Genomic DNA, 17,019 nt, shown 5'->3' on the forward strand with positions numbered 1-17,019 from the left:
TACTCTATGTCTGTCTGCTCCGACTTGTTTGGCTCTTTCGTAGCCGTTACGCACTGCGCAGTGAACAAAGACTCACAAACAAACATTTGTACATATGCTATTGGGAAAAGAAAAGTGTAAAGACGGAAGAAATCGAGTAAAACAATGCGAATGAACTAACACTCACTGAAGAAGTTGATACGGTTTGGACAGTCCAAACGGGACCGTGATCACTGAGATTTTAACAGGTCAAACTAGCAAACGAGGACTAGTGGTGGAACGACCTCCCCCTCTCACTCAGAACTGCTGAATCTCTGTCCACGTTTAAAAAAAGCGTCTTAAAACTCACCTCTTCCAGACTCACTTCGCCCATCATCTTTTAAGTTTATGTAAGGTGTAAATGTTCATGTGCTGTAACTTTAAGATGATGCCGAGATCAACCTTTGCACAGCTACTCCTGTAATGTAACGTAAATGTTCATAGGTATCTCCCCCAAAAAAAAAAAAAAAAAAAATACTAGGAAGGTGATCAGGAATTGTGGATATTCTCATAAAGTTTTATGCAGCTACTCGTATGATCAACATTGGTGCATATGGTGGAAACTACTCAAGAATCACGCGTCTGCTTCTACGTCTCTCTTCCCGCTAATGAAATGCACAAATTGTATTTTCTATGAGATGTACGTCACTTTGGGGGAAAGCATCTGCTAAATGGATAAATGTAAATGTAATAAATGTAGCGGAGGCTGAGAATTTAATGCAGAAGTAGCCAATAGTTACTATAGTAACTATAAGCAAGAATAAGGCGGCATGGCGGTTCCGGGTTCCCGCTGCTCAGCTGTCGAGAGGCCCGTGAAAAGCAAAATCAGCCCCCGTAAATACGAGGAAATGTTTTGCGGATTGAAATAGGGGTATTAAATGAAACCGCCTGGAACTCTGAATTCTTGTAAACCGGATTCCCGTATCTCAGAGGATAACTGTAAAAGAAAAAGGTTGCGTGTGTCCGTTCGAATCTGCGCGAAGGCTACGTTTCGGTTATTAAATTCCATCGGCAGCTCATATTGTGTGTGTGTGTGTGTGTGTGTGTGTGTGGTGAGCGTCTTGCTTGCTGGAATTCGTGAGAGTTTGGTGACTAAGTGCATGTGCGGGCGGCGCAGCGTCGCGGCCGTTTCGGTATCGAGCGAGGCGGCATCTTCGGCGCGTTCGGGCCTCGACTACGGACAGGGTCGCGATGAGAACGCTCAGCCTCGCGTGCACTTAGTAACCAGAAAAACCCTCCAGGGCTTCCTGTCTCTCCTCTTGTTTCTCGAGAGTATTGCGAGGAGCCCGAGTTCATAATCTTATATAGTCTGCGTGCGGCTATATGTTAATTATGTTAATATATTATGTCTGAAGGTCTTTCTTCCCCAAGGATCCGGTGAGGATCTATGAATGTGTTTTTAAAATCATGTCATCTGGTGGGAGATCACGCGGCTTCGTGTTCGCGGCTGTTTCCCGGCGCCGCGCGTTGGCATCGTACAAAGTTTAACGTGGTGAAGCTTCACGCCGGCATGTCCTCCCTCACTCCCTCCCTCCCTCTCTCCTTCTCGCCGCAGAGCTTCAAGCTGAGCGTCGACAGCCACTGTTCCCTCAAAGATGCCGTGCTGGACGAGGGGAGGCAGCTGCTGCAAGTCATCATCTCCCACAAATCAGGTAGCGCTCTGGAAACCCTTGCATTTATTATTAATGTTTATATTAACATACTGACCTTCAGGATTTATAAATCTTTCAGCAGGCAAAGGAGAGAGGGCTCTCCGCGTACAGTACAAATGGCATTCTGCAGCGAATCGAGGCCTGTAAGGGTTGGGGGGTTGGGGGGGGGCGGAGAAAAGAAAAGGCAGGTAGGGGGTAGTGGGCGACGGCTGAGGAGCTGGCAGGGACGGAGTATATCAAGAGAGCGGAATTAAGAACAGCAGGTCGGGAGTCACAGGGCATCTCTCAGACAGTCCTCCCCCCTCGGAGATGATTCACCTCAAGTCGCCCGCGGAACTCTCTGCGAGCGCACGGACGTGCCACGCCGGCCTCCCTGTTGGCGAGGTGTCTCCCGGCCCGTTGTTAAGCTGCCGACCATTAAAAATGTAGATGGCCCCCAGGAGCGGAGTGAGTTTGAAAGCTCCAACAGCTGAGTCCCACAGCGACCGCCTCTCCACCTTTCCCTGCTGTCTCGCACCCGTGCCGCCCTTCCCTCCTGCCCTGTTCTCTCTCCCTCTTTCTCGCTCTCGCTCTTGCTCCCCCCCACCCCACACCACACTCTTTAATCTGCTCTGGCTTCCAGCACCTTCAGTCAGTTTGTATTGGACACCACAATTATTAATTGCAAATCTCCTTCCAACGTCCCGCATAGCCAGTAATACCTGGTCTCCTAGCAACTCGGCACATCGCTAATAATTTTGCAGGTAGAAGCAAGAACTCACATTGTTCGACAGCAGATAGACAATGCAGGGTGTAATCCGCACAAGTGACAAAAGCAGGGTCATATTTTGCATTTCACCCCTTTTTCATTTATCTTAATTTATGCTTTTTAATTACTCTGAAGAAATAGGATTTGGGAAGCGATCTGTATGCCGGGGATGACGGCCAGGTGGAAAATGACTTGTAACAGAAACAGGGATTAACTGCACGCTTTGTGTTCCGCCAGCGCAGGTGCATTTCGGATCGCTCCGCTCGCCGCGCAGAGGTTCGAATTAAGAGAAAATGACGAGCGCTGCAGTGTCCGGACTTTGGGGAGGGGGGGGGACCCTGATGCTGACCACGTGCAAAGTGAGCGAGCGCAGGAAAGTGCAAAAACTTGCCCCGTGTTTCCTCGCTCCTGCCCTTTCCAGCTGAAGGAGCGACGCAGGGACACCAAAGTTACTCCTCCTTAACTGTACCTGCGGAACGGGCCACATGCTGCTTGTATCTCATGCAGCTTTTGGTCACAAGCTGATGGACGGTGTCTCCGAGTGTTGATTTCCGGAATTACTCGTATATCTTCTTATTATCCTAGGCAACATTGCCTCGTGATCAGAATCGGCGTTTAGTGTAGGAAACGCAGGGCAGGACCTTTGGGCCGAAGTTCACGGGTTCGAATCCTCCCCCTACGGCTGTAGTAGCCTTGAACAAGGTACCCGCCCTAAAATCGCTCCAGTAACAGAAGTTTCCTGCTCTATAAAAAATTTTGAGCAGCTTATCATTAAGCTAAAGGAACAAATGTAATTAATAATTTGCCCGGGCATTAATATAAATCTCGCAACATCGGCACAGCACAAATTCACTTCATTGTTCGGTTTTATTGTGGGGTGCGTTTGCGCCGCGATACTTTCTCTGCATCAAGAAACGCTCGAACGTATAAAAACGGAAGTGATTTCACAGGCGCCTGGCAGCAGGGCACAGTTTTCGCCAGAGCTGTCATTGTGATTCCAGTGTCTCCGGCGCTAAGTGTGGGTGAGGCTCACACACAGCATGTCCATACGCCCAAACTGTCAATAACTGATATTAAAAACTGCTGTGGATATTAAAACTGTCCAGAATCATGCACTACCGCGGGCGCCACGTTGCAGGCTGCCTTAGGCTGCCTTAGGCTGGCCGATCCACCATATATCACAGAGCGGTTCGCTTAGTATTTTTTCTTGAATTTAGCATGTAAATTAAGATTAATCAGCTGATCTTTTGTAGCTATTAATCAACCGTTTAAGGAGGCTGCGGAAGGGACTGGTGGAAGGGTGGGGGAATGACCAGCCCATTCCCCACCCACGCCAGCCCCGCCGGTGCCAGTCTGTTACCTCCATCTCTCGTTCCTGCCCCCTTCCGAAGGCCTCAGGGACACGCTGCAGATGATCGAGCACCAGTGGCAGGAGCTGCAGCGACACGTCCGACGGCAACACAGCTGGATCCTGTGCGCCCTGGACGCCATCAAAGCCCAGATCATGACCGGCGAGGCGTGGCGTGTGGCGCCCAGCCCCAAGGTAAACTGGCGGCGGCTCCAGCCCCATTTCCTCCCCAGTTTCCTCTCCGGCTGCTACTGAAATCCGCGGTGTGGCCGGCGGCAACGCAGTGCTCACTCAGCAAAATAAACAAATAGATAGGCCACACCGGGGTGGGGGTGGGGGGGGCAGTCCCTATTAGCATAAGAAATGGCACGGGGGGGAAAGTTTCCCGTTTCTTTGCCGAGAAGCGAAGGACACGCCTAGATGCGCATGAGCTGGATATGGAGGCCCTCTTCAATGAACACTAAGCGGGGTAACGTTGCATGAATAATTAGCGAAAGTGCACACATATGATGTCGTGTTATGCAGCACGGTATTTATTTTATTCACCTCGCGCGCCGTTTTGAATTTTAAGGGCATTCATTCCGGGGCTCAGTTGCCCTCGCTGTGTTAAATGTCACCGTGTAATTGACTTTTGAGGTTGGCCCTCTCTTCGATATTTCTACTCATACCTTCACGTGCGGCTTCGGTGACTCAATACGCATCGTTCCTGAGCGCACCCGGGGGTGGGGTTTCTTCCGAAGGTCTTCGGGATTCCGTTAGTCCGGTTCGCCCGGCCACGAACTCGAGAAAATGAGCTATGTCCGTCCACCCCCGGCTTAATTCTAAAGCCATATTCCTCTCCTTCACCTTTCTCGTGCGCTGTGTAAACAAGACCCCACTGTAGTGGTGACACACATAATCCCATTGCTTTTAGATTGTTTTGTTGCAATTATAAATCACCACAATCAGTGCGATCAGTCAGCTCTGACATCCATTAGCCGCTTGGTTACAGCAAATTAACAAAGAGGAGAGCGAGTGATTCATTATCTCATTGCTCTTAATGACTATCAGATGCATTGCCTAATTAGAAGATGGCTATTGTAGCAGGAGGAAGGTCACAGGCAGAGCTGCAAATCTCCCGATGGCCTGTGTGTTTTAGCTCCTGCCATTGTATGCAGGTTGAATAAATACGCAGTGGTACAGAAGGAGGATGTCACCCGGCATTACCGATCACCAAACACCGATAGTCATCGTAGTCCTAGATATATATGTACTAGAGCAGTCCCGGCATTTTAGTACGCGCTGCATTCAGAATGGTTTCGTTGTTCTATATGCACACGGGTAATAACTGTAGGTGGTGGTATTCACGAAATGAACGATGGTGTCTGGAGAAATTGTTTACTGATCTGATGCAGTATGTCTGCTTGGCTGTTAGATACTGTACATTCAGCCACCGGTGATTTTTGAGCGCCTGTGGTAAAAGCAACGCAAGCACTACGCTGTATTAACACCTTGCTGTTGTAATTCCATTAGTCCATTAGTACACAGAAATACAACAGTGCCGTAATTTTGTGGACTTTTTGTTAATTTCGGCAATTGTGTGGGCACAATGGCCGTTTGATGACGTGCAAATGAACGCTCCATCAGCTCTTGTAAGTGAAGGAGGGTTAAACTCTTAAAACTCACCTTCTGTCAGCCGCCTGATGCAGCTGGCATCCTCATTTTTCTCAGCCCCATTAAAAACAAAACTTTGCAGTTCACTTAATTGAGCAATTATATTCAAAATATTTGAAATGTAATTATCGATCAGGATTTTCTTCCTCGATTAAAAACGAGAGTCCTTGAACTTCACGCGATGTACGAAAACTCGGCACACAACCGAAATACAATAGACTGTGATTCTAAAAACGTGATAACTCTTTAATGCCAATATCTGAACAAAATAATAATCGTAGCTATTTATAACAGCTACGATAATTGTGGAGTTCTGCGTCTGTAACATGAATAATGCACAATATTATTAATTTATGTACAGTTCAAAACTGTTGCTATGAAACTGTTTTGTTTTTATTAAAGTGCACCAATTAATCTACAGATTAATGAACTAATGCCAAAAAACTAATCATGTAAAATGTAATGGATTAACAGCCCTATTAAATATTGTGTCTAGAGTTAAGCCTTGGGTTTTTAATACTGGGATAATGACATTATGATGTATTGTAGGAGATCTTACTGTAACAGATATCGCACACAAACATTATAGTATGTGCATATCATGTGAGTTTTATTTTACTGACTAATATATTTGACCTTTTTCATAATTGTATGTTTTTCTTGCTTCAGATTAAGCACAGGAATGATTGAACATTTCACCAAGTGCTCAGTTTGAATCAATAAAGGTTGCTGATTATTTTATGTAACCTTTGGAAAGCTATAACCCAGAAAACCAGCTGCTTTACCAATACATTTGATCAAAATCGTGTCATTAATGGCTTATTCTCATGAATTCTGATTTTCTAACCGATTTTCTTCTGGGAATAACACACCAGTGAGCAGCTACCTATAAAACATAGCGTGCCTGGCCCTCCAATTCGTCGAAAACACTGTTAAGGTGAGCATAAGGCAGGGTGCGTTTCTCACGGCAGTCACAATAGTTTGCTCTTGGTATCATCTTTCCGTTCTTTTCTCATTCATATAATTTTAGACGGAATGTAACATTCTGACGGTATTGGATGCTTGGTAAGTAGAAAGCCTTGCGGTCCACAGTCCTGGTTAGCTATTCCCCTCTAATTAAGCGGCAGAACAATATCGGAGCAGGGGCACGGACCGTCAAACAATCATGACAGTGCTGTTTGAGTGGTCTGTGACTTGCAAACCCGACTTCGCTGTGGTTCGGTTGTTCCTTCAAGGACGGTGCGATCCATTAATCTGTTCCTTTGCGATACCATCATCAAACCATGACCTCTTTCACGTGTGGTGTACCTGGGTATAGAGGTAGATTTGGGGACATCACTCTGTGCCCAACTTGAAAACTTTAAGCGCTTCCTTATGTTCTGATGTCAGGTAGGACTTCGAGAATCACAGAAATGTTTTACCGCCATCAGGTCGCTCAGGTTACGAGCCAAGTAAATTTGGCAACGCGGTGCAGGAAAATGTGTGTGCCGTAACCTCGCTAGATCAAAAAGGATCTCAGAAATCATGCGCTACTTCCACCTTTGAGGATTTTTTAAAATATAACCACAGAACATAAGTATATTCCTCCGTGCGCTGGTCGTTGTGCTGTAGGGGGAGTTTCGAATGAAAAATTGTTAGATACGTAGTTAGGAGCGGTGCTAGCATGCCAACACAAACGCATGAGCACGATCTTGTACACAGAGTTTTTTTTTTTTTTTTTTTTGCCTAACGTGCTTGCCATTCATCAAGCAGCAGGCCCCCGAGCGGCGAGTCCCTTCCCTGCCGGCCTCAGGCCATCAGCCTCATCGCTTCCCCCACTGCTTGTCATGTCCCCTAAGGTCTCCAGCCTATGATAGACATGACTGACCAATAAGCTCGAGTTTATTACCACCATGCAAATGTTTCTGGGTAACGAGCAGCATTTATTTCAGATCAATAAGTGGCTGAACTCCCTCGTCTTGAAATCGGTAACCGTAGAATTTCTCTGCGAAGACGCCGCAGCAGGAGACAAAGCCTGATCTAGAGCTGTAGAGTCCTCCGCTGTGCATGCTGGCCTGCTTCCTTTCGGTGCCACCCAGCAAGGACATGGAGCAGCGTGCCGGTCGCCCGCGACACGCCATCGCTTCTCCCGGCCCGGCCGAGGAAGGGAGAGTTGTCTCTCCGAACCCGGGCGCATCCATCCTTTAACGTATCCCTAACGCGTGGTTTATTGTAGCTTGCGTTTCCGAGGAACCGCGCGAATCCGGATGGAGACGAGGAACGAGAGGAAAGTGCACAGCTGTCCAAACACTCCCCAGTGTTGTAGGAGCTGAAATGTCAAGGGTGCGTTATCAGGACGTCACATATGAGTTTGGTGCGACTACATGGCCTTGAGTATTTCCATATCTGCGGACTATGCCGGTGATCCAGAATGCGTTAGCCTCGCCAGGTGTCGGTGGCATATATTTCTGCTATTATATGTATGTATGTAAAAGCATGGCAACCTTATCTGTAGCTGCTGGGAGACAGCTTGTCTGCCCCGGGGCATCTATTTCAGCAGCCTGGGCAGGCGGTACGCCTGCTCGGCGGGGGGGCGACCCTGCCGCCCCTCGCGCTGCTCACTAACGTATGTTAACTAGCCGCAACGCGACACAATCCCCATGATGCATATGGAGCAGGCCGGGGGATATCAAAGTCACCACGCTTCAAATGCCCCCGGGTTGTCACTGGCCAAAAAATGAAATTAAGTGGAGTGCTACCTTAAATCGGGACTGCGGCACCTTTCCTGTGAAACTCCCAGTGGCCCTGCCTGCGTACGTTGTTTGTCTGCGTACGTACGAGAGCCGTAGGTGCAACCTAAGACATAAAACAGTCTACTGGAATGGGCATCTTTGACGCTCTGAATTCTTCATAGGTGGATGTATTTAAGCGCCCGTATAACGTCAAAATACGGAGCTCTGTCAGCTGAGGTCAAATTTCTGGAAGGGATAAATCAGACTTAAAAAAAAAAAAAAAATGACCTTTAGTTTAGTAAAACAAGCATTTCAGTTTCCACCTTTTTAATTTTTGAAAATTAAACCCTTCGTTTATAGTGGGCTAATGGGCTTCATTGCAAAGCATTCATCTACCTTTACCCCAGAACACTACAGGAAATGCAGCATTTTAATATATAAATTAAACAGCTGGAATTTTCTGTTTCAGTTACTGAAAATTTAATTAATGCAAAATGTTGGGTGGTTTGATACAAATTAATAATAAACTTAAAAATTGGAAAATGTCTTCTGTTGTATGTCATATCTGTTATGTCTCGAAGATGGTCTAATTCCACGAGATCAGTCTAAGAAACAGTTGTCAGATTGCAAAGCAAATAAGCAGAACTGGAAACAACATTTAAAAACTGTGTATCTTGTAAATTGTGATGAGGAAATCCCTGAGAATTCAAGTTTTAGAGAAATTCAAATGATCTCGCATGAAACAGCAGTTAAGGACAATGACGACATTAACGATTCTCGTGATGTTCAACAGCCACGGGGCATCGTACGCTGATCGACCTTGTGCGTAAAGCAAACTTGTGCTTTCCTGGGCTTTACTGTGATTTACTCCAAACCAGTAATATATTTCAAGTGGCCCTTGCAGGAGTCTTTGGGCTTTCTCTTTCAAAGTCACAAAAAATGGTACTGGGTAAATTCACAAAAATACCCACTCTGGTCATATTCTCCACATTGTATGTGTACCATTGAGTTAATGATGGCACTTCAGATGCTGTCATGTGGAAAAATTATGCAAAATATCAGACGATACAGGAATATTATATAACATAATAATGGATCTTTTGATGCTATCTCAGAGTAGAATACAAATAGTTTCTATCAGATCCGGTGTGTTTCTTAGAGTTATGGTATAAAAGCGCCTTACATTTTGTATATGTATTGATATCGAGCACGATATCGGTGCTGTATTTAGTATTCGATGGTGAACACAGAAAAAAAGTCCTGAATCATTTGTGGGTTCCAATGGCAGTTCTGTACACTGCAGAATCCCATCTGCTCTTTCAAGTGATGAGTAAACTATGAAACTTAATCCCACTTACTAATTTTTCCATCATTGCCTACTCATCAGCTACCGTCCTCTTAATTTTGTAGTGCGCGACAGATGCAGAAATCAGTGATCCAAGTTCATAACCCTTTTTAAAACTGCATATCTGTGCTTTTGGGGTGCATTAAAATGCAGAACTGCTCAGAATGTAATTTATAAAGTAAGTAAAAACATTTTCTCAGAGTCTTTGCCAAAGGCAATCTGACAACTGAAGTACATTTTTAAACAGACAAAGAGGCTTGCTTTCTGCCCGCTTTTTCTGGGAAAGTTCTCAAATGTTTAATTACAAGGATTACCAAAAATGAATATTAATACTGCAGCACTGATTGTTATATTCACAATTTTTGCGTGTCTGCAAGTTTTCTGCAACAAAGATGCACGTGGTCTCGGAGCAGTTTGCAAAATAAGAATCTGCAATGTGTGTAAAAATTACTCATCTGACAATATGCAAATGCTCTGTTTGTTGCATTTGTTGCCATTATAGAACATCTTTGCATGCGTTTACAGCCATAAACAATTGTTTTCAGACAACTCTGACAAAATGATGGGATAGAGGGGCTTTTCTTTCTTTCTTGATGCTAATGTATCTGCTGCCCTCATGTCAATCTGCTGTCTTTGTGTTTGGACGACTCTCAGTTTGGAGACGAGAAGGATTCTTTGTAAATGACATCACTATATATATATATTTTAATTTCATTGCTTGCAATAACACACCAAGTGGTTGCTTTGCATCAGATGCTTTTTGCATCAACTATGTAATCGTGAATGGAACCGAAAAACACAGCACGCACTGAAGAATCCCTCGTTTCGCTTAATTTGGATATTTTTTCTTATTTTTTTAGCCGTTGGCTTTTTATTGCGCTTGCTGAGATTCCAAATGAAAGCCAGACGTTTTTTTTCTTTTTTTTTTCTTCCCTTTTCTTATTTTGTATCATACGGTCAGCGTTTGGCAGTCAGATCAAAGATTACCCAACCTGCAAGCAAATAAAAGCAACATGGAACACTTTAGGCCACAATTATTAGAATCAGAGTAATTCTGGAAAATGTGAAACGCAATAGAAGGCTATTACTTTGATTTCCTTTGTGATTTCCAGGGTGTCCGTCTGCCAGACCTGCAGATGTTTAATGAATCCTATCAAACTTAACACAATAAAGTCTAATCTGATAGGCAAGGTTATGATATTGGAACACGGTGTACCTGCTACACACTTGTCTCATAGCGGACCTTCCTGCGACTGCTGCTATGAAGGGGAGGGGTTTTCTACAGTGAACCGACGTACACAGACCCATCAGTCCAGACAAATACGAGTGCATGCATAGTTGTTCATGTTTGCTTATCTAAAGGTACGTGGATTTTTCACGTTTCTGCAGTGTGCTTAGTTTCCTTTGTAAACTATTATTTCTCATCCACTGTCAACAACTGCTTGCCCCGAATGGGGTCGTAGCGAGCCGGAGCCTTACCCGGCAACGTAGGGCGCAAGGCCGAAGGCAAGGGGACGCACCCAGGACGGGACGCCAGTCCATCCCAAGGCATCCCAAGCGGGGCTCGAACCCCAGACCTGCCACACAGCGGGCACCAGCTGAACCTGCCATGCCACCACGCCCCACGTTGTTGTTATTATTATTATAAAAGAAAATTAAAAATTGTAGGAAGGTTATCAGGATTCATCTATCCTGTGTTTTATGCACCTACTTGAGTGATGAACATCGGTGCTTTAAGTGGAAAGTAACAAACTAGGTTTACTTAAGAATCACATGTCTGCAGCTACTTCTTTCTCCTAATGTAATGCATAAATTCTATTCTCTGTGAGATGTATGTCACTTTGGAGAAAAACATCTGCTAAATGGATAAATGTAAATGTATTATTATTATTATTATAATAATTATTGTTATTTAGCCTTGACAAATTTTGGTGAAATACGTTTCTCAAGAATATTACCTTAGGGCCCTTTTGGGGACTTTTGTTGCCAACTTTTGCCAACAATCTGTGCCCTCACGCGCTATCTATTATGTAATAACACCGTAGCGTGAATTGCACCCTTTCCGTGATCATCAAGCTAATGGAGAGCACTGCTAGGTCTGTGAGCAAGCAGCTCAGTGGGTAGTGGTCAGCCCTTTCTCACACATTGTCTCCTGGAGAACTGTAATCCTAGCGACTCTTTACGGCCACCGAGTTAATAAAGCGCACCGTTTCGGCATTGAGCGCTTGCTCTGTGCCCCTTTCTATGTGGGCCTGGAAAAAAGCTTCACCGATTCAAGCTGTCTGCTATACAAATGCTGTGGGGAGTTCCTGGTATTTCCTGTTTTCTTTTAAAAGAAGATGTGATTGTTAGGCTTCCGCCGCCGCCTCTCGAATGTGGAACGGCGGTGTGCCGTGGACCCCTCTGAGCAGCCGGTGATGGATAGGTTCTAGAAAAATGGCACATTATTAACTCTCTGGGTCTTTCTTCTTCCTTCTCTCTCTCAGGACCAAGCATTTACCCTTTCAGTCAGAGTGGAATAATTGACCATGAATATTTAACTGGCCTTCCTTGGGAAGGATGGGCGCTGGAGAACTATCAATTGCTCTCTTTATTATTAATAAAGGAATTATTACAGATACTTGCTGGCTGCGGCGCTGTAGTCCGCTGCGGACGGAAACAAGGGATGAGGAACAGCCTTAAAGTTCTCGGAGAAAGAAATGCATAGAGCAGCCGGAGGAAAAGCGAACGCAAATATCAAATGCGGAAGTTGCTCTTTAATAATTATTCGTATGTATGTAAGCCTTCCATTCGGTGTGAAGCGTAAGTTCATTTACCTTGAGTTGTAGGTCACCGTGGACAAAAGCATAAGCCAAATCCATGAATGATCATGCGAAATGATCATTTTTCACTTTATCTGACAGCGTCGGATAGTACGTAGTAACAGTAAGTTATACATGCTATTGTGCGTTATATTTCTTAATCGCCCGTATATTATTTAACCCTCAACGTGACCTCTGAGTCGTCTCGCACCTGCGTGCCGATGCTCCCCAGTCCTTCTGTGTCCCATCTCTATATCTGACACTTTTTAAAATCAAGAGTGCTTATAGCCAAGCTGGTAAACATAAAACTGTCTGGAATGTTATGAAATATTTGCTGTTGAATTACCTTATCATTGCACTGATTTAACATGCCTCGCAGGTGAAAGACAAAAACATGTGCTATCATCCCCACGGAGTCTTCAATGAATGTCAGAGGAGTTTCATATGTCTTCTTCTGCTTCCCCCCACGCGCTAGCACCCCACCTCTCCCCTTCTTGAAGTGATATAAAATTCTAATGTTTGCCCTCTGGATCTCTCCTCCCTGAAATCTGGCCAAAACCGCTGAAGGTAAGATAGCTGCTATGCATGAAAAGCAAAACAGGCGGAAGAGGGTGAGGAAAAGAGTCAGTCGTGAAATGTATTCTATGGAAAAAATGACATGCTGAACCTCTGGCTTTGGTGTTTTTAAACGGATATATCTCATATGTATAGTTTATTGGAATTTGGACCCCTTGTCGTTGCACGAAACGACCCTCGTGATTTTTTTTTTTTCTTTTCCCTTCGCCCCCTGGATTTGAGATTTTTGATGAGCCATAATTATTTCTCTTCAGATTTTATAGCTGGCTTTGACAGATGCTCTGACTTGTAAAAGATTATATTATGTTGAAATCTGGCTGTGTTGATTAGAATTGCCTGTGTTTATGGTCGTCTCAGCATAGCTAATTTCAATGAAGAGACGTGGAAGGGGGAAAGCAATCAAGTCGGGGATAGAGGAACGAGGGGGAAAACCTACTGTTTGTATTAATTCTCCTCACCCCTGACAACTGCACCTTTTGTCACGCTGACAGAAACAAAGTGCTTCCTCCAAGACGAGAAGCCAGAGAGTGTCCTTGAGTTTAAACAGTGTGCGACGGCAACACTTTGCTGCACCAGGGCAAACAATGTGGAATGGCCCAGTCCTTGACTGTCACGGAGGAATTTCATTTCTTTTCCCCCACAAAGTCTAGCACAAAGTAATGGCATTAATCTCTTTTCGGAATGCGATGCATTAGAAAATCTGAAACGTAGGTGTCGGGAAGGCTGTAGCAGGAACGCTCCTAAAACCCAAGTCATTGCACCGGTGAAATAATGGTTCCCAATTTAGTTGCAATGCATGTGTAACTTCTAAGTGCTAATTTTCTCTTTTTTTTTTTTTTTTTTTTTATTTGATTAATTTATTTCATTACTTATTTATTGCCTTGTTGGCATAACTACACTTTGTTGCTCTATGCCAGGTTGAGCCATGTGTCAATTACCCTGCAGGGATTAATAGGATGATATTATAATGTCCTACCCTATCTTCTAAAATTCCTCAGAACATGAGGAAGGGAAATGTTTATATACAAGTTGCCCTAGACTTACTAAAAGCTTCTTTCTGGATGACTGTGCTGTAAGTTGCAAATCCCCTTATACTGTATTGTGTACCATAGTGTAGGGACAGCTGGTACTGTGGTGGTTAGAGCTACTGCATTTGGATTCAAAGGTCACAGGTTTGATCTCCACCTACTGTACCCTTGAACAAGGTACTTACCGTAAATTGCTCTGGTAAAATTACCCGGCTGTATAAATGAGTAAATAATTGTAAGTCACTTTGGAGAAAAGCATCAGCTACATGAATAAATGTATACATACATAATACAAGTTTATTAACATACCTGAATACTATGCTGTATATTAAAGCTTTGTTACACTCTTTCATTGATTTCACACTTTATTTGTGTTAAAATAATACAGTAATAAAGAAATAGCTACCCACCTCCAGCTGTAGTACCCTTGAGCAAGGTACTTATCCTAAATTGCTCCAGTAAAATAACCCAGCTGTATAAATGGGTAAATAATTGCAGGTAGACTACCATTGTGAGTCACTTTGGAGAAAAGCATCAGCTAAATGAATAAATGTAAACCTAAACATAAATAATAATAGAAATACTGTATAAATAATTTTATTTTCATACTGAGCTATTCACTTTCATTTGTAAATCTGTATTCTTTTGCTTTTGTTTTTTTAAGCACAACCAAAACATGTTTTTTGCTTACTGGCTGTTTTAAATACAAAAAAAAAAAAAAAAAAAACTTCATTGGAATTACAAATGAAAAATTTTGTGAAACAAAACAGAAATGCTGACAGACACTCATACACCGAGTGAGAGACAGTCTACATCAAATATGCAGCCAGCCGATGTTACGGTAAACGTTACGGCCGAACATCGGACCTCGAAAAGAATAAAATGAGGTTATTGGATGCCTGTTGTAAGTCTGGCTTGTTGTAAGTCACGTATGTCGTAAGGCGAGGACTAGCTGTCCCTTTAAGCTTTTTAAGGTGGACATTGTGGACATCCTTTGTGTCTATTGTTCTGAATATGCAGTGAATATATAGTATCCATAGGAACAGATGCGCTTCAAGTGTTGGGAATGAGCTCTTTCTTCGTGAGATGCTAAATTAAACCAGCAACACACGAGAAGTTAGTTAGGTGTAAGTGTCAATGCATTTAACACCTGTAGAAGGTTCCCCCCCAAAAAGTGATAAAGCTAGATGTATTTTGTACCATGTAAAACTGGACTGACATCAATGAAATGATGATTTATATATTTACCCTGAACACAAAAACTGAGGTAATTGTTTTATTCCTTGTTATAAGAACAGAAGAAGTTCAGAAAGTGCATTTTCCAAGGAAGCACTCCTTGTTGCTTTGGCTGTCATGCCTTTTTCTGGCGGGAACCTATTATAGTTTTACAGAAATGCTTTCAGGCGTTTACAGTTTGGCATTCCACTGCAAGGTTTGTCTTTCAGATTACTTTTGATTTATTTTCACGCTTTGATATTGAAAGTAAGTGGAACAATGTCCTTGAATGGTAGTGCAGGTAAGCCTAAAATGCCAGGAAGGAAAACAAAATGAATACAACTCTTGAGAAAAGTTCCATTTCTTTAGGAGCTAGTGGAGCACTTTCACTTTGTTGTGTGCTTCTTGTGATGTCCATTGATATCATGTCATCGGGTTCATTGGGATTCACCCCACGTACGACTTTTCAACATATTGAACAGCAATATAGGGAACATACATACAGTATTTACCGTGATTCCTAAATGTGCTGTGTTTTTGCAAAAGAATAAGACTCTTCCTTTATTATTGTTATTATTATTATTATTATTATTCTACTACTGCTGCTGCTTAGAGTTACAGTGAAGGTTAGGGTTAGAAAATGTTTGAAAATGTGTGTGAGAGAATCATAGGTCGTGATCGATTTGCTGATTTTTAGCATTGCCGAGAAAGGAAAAAAAACGGAATATTTCTGATCCCTCCGTGCTGCAGCAGCCAGATAGCCGGGGTCACGCTCTCATATTTTTATAGCACCCGTGTGATCTTATATTTCTGAAAATGGTCGTCCGCATTGCTGCAAGTATCCGATAATGTATTGTTTTTATTAGGCGATGTTACATTCGCAATCCCATTAAGGGTTGTTGCGTCCACGAAAAGTGTATTTTTGTTTGGAAAATTGATATTCTCCCCAAAGCAATGCGGGACTTGAACCATTACTCATCTTGTGAAAACAAATGATGTCACTGGCACATTTACGCTTTAACTCCCAGAGGTGTGTGTGTTACATGGGGAACGATACATGTTCAGTCAATCTGTCAGGTATCGGGGAGAAGTATTTCTATAATGGGATAACCCCAGGTCCTTCAGCCGGACAGGGGTTCGAGGTGGAGCCGAGCTCGCTCTCAGCGGGTGCCGCGCAGCGGTGGAATGTAGCTGTCAGCGTTTGGCTTTGATCGGTCCGGTGCTTCGGTGGGCCGACGTGTCCTGGCTCACCGCTCCGTCAGCACCTGCTCCGGGTGTGTCGGACACCTGCCAGTTGCCTACGCCGGGACACGTGCGGCTCGCGCGCTCGGCATAAACTCTCCCGGGAGGCGGCTTCCGCTGTGAAAAATCACACACTTTTGGTGGGGCTGTAAATCTGAGCAGCGCACACCTGCTGCCGTCTGTCTGTCTCTACCCGGACGTGCCATTTGCGGGCAGCAGAGCACAGGACAAAAAAAACTGCGGGGAAGTCCACGCTTCCTATGGTGCTGTGTTTAGAGCTGGAAATTCACTATGTTGTTGCTGGACTGCTGTTGCAGTTCATTAAGAGCATTGCATGGTTTCTGGGGTTTTCCATGTTTTGTATCATATTTACATTTATATTTACATTCATTCCTTTAGCAGCTGCTTCTCTCTGAAGAACGACACAAAAAGTGCATTACATCAACAGCTGGAAAGATTTGGAGGCAGACATGTGATTCTATAGTACGATTTGTCACATTCCACCATATGAACCAGCAGACATTATACAAGCAGCTGAATAAAGTTTTTTATTTTTTTATTTTTTTTTAAAATAAAGAGCCTAGTTCACGTTTACGGAGCATATAGGACATCAGGGGAGAAGTGAGCCTGAAACATGCATGTTTTGAGACATTTCTTAAATGTTGACAGGGATTCAGCAGTT

At 43.8% G+C, this 17,019-nt stretch overlaps 1 protein-coding gene across 1 annotated transcript in view; it reads left to right on the plus strand.

Moving 5' to 3' along the window:
* Positions 1-17,019, plus strand: part of akap6 (A kinase (PRKA) anchor protein 6) — a 140,043-nt gene that overhangs the window by 48,327 nt on the left and 74,697 nt on the right. The window contains exons 6-7 of the mRNA XM_029250634.1: positions 1,574-1,670; positions 3,810-3,961. Of these exons, the coding sequence (XP_029106467.1) occupies positions 1,574-1,670; positions 3,810-3,961 (249 nt within the window). The remainder of the gene's footprint in view (positions 1-1,573; positions 1,671-3,809; positions 3,962-17,019) is intronic.

This window comes from Scleropages formosus, chromosome 3 (assembly GCF_900964775.1).
Source record: "Scleropages formosus chromosome 3, fSclFor1.1, whole genome shotgun sequence".
Lineage (NCBI taxonomy): Eukaryota > Metazoa > Chordata > Actinopteri > Osteoglossiformes > Osteoglossidae > Scleropages > Scleropages formosus.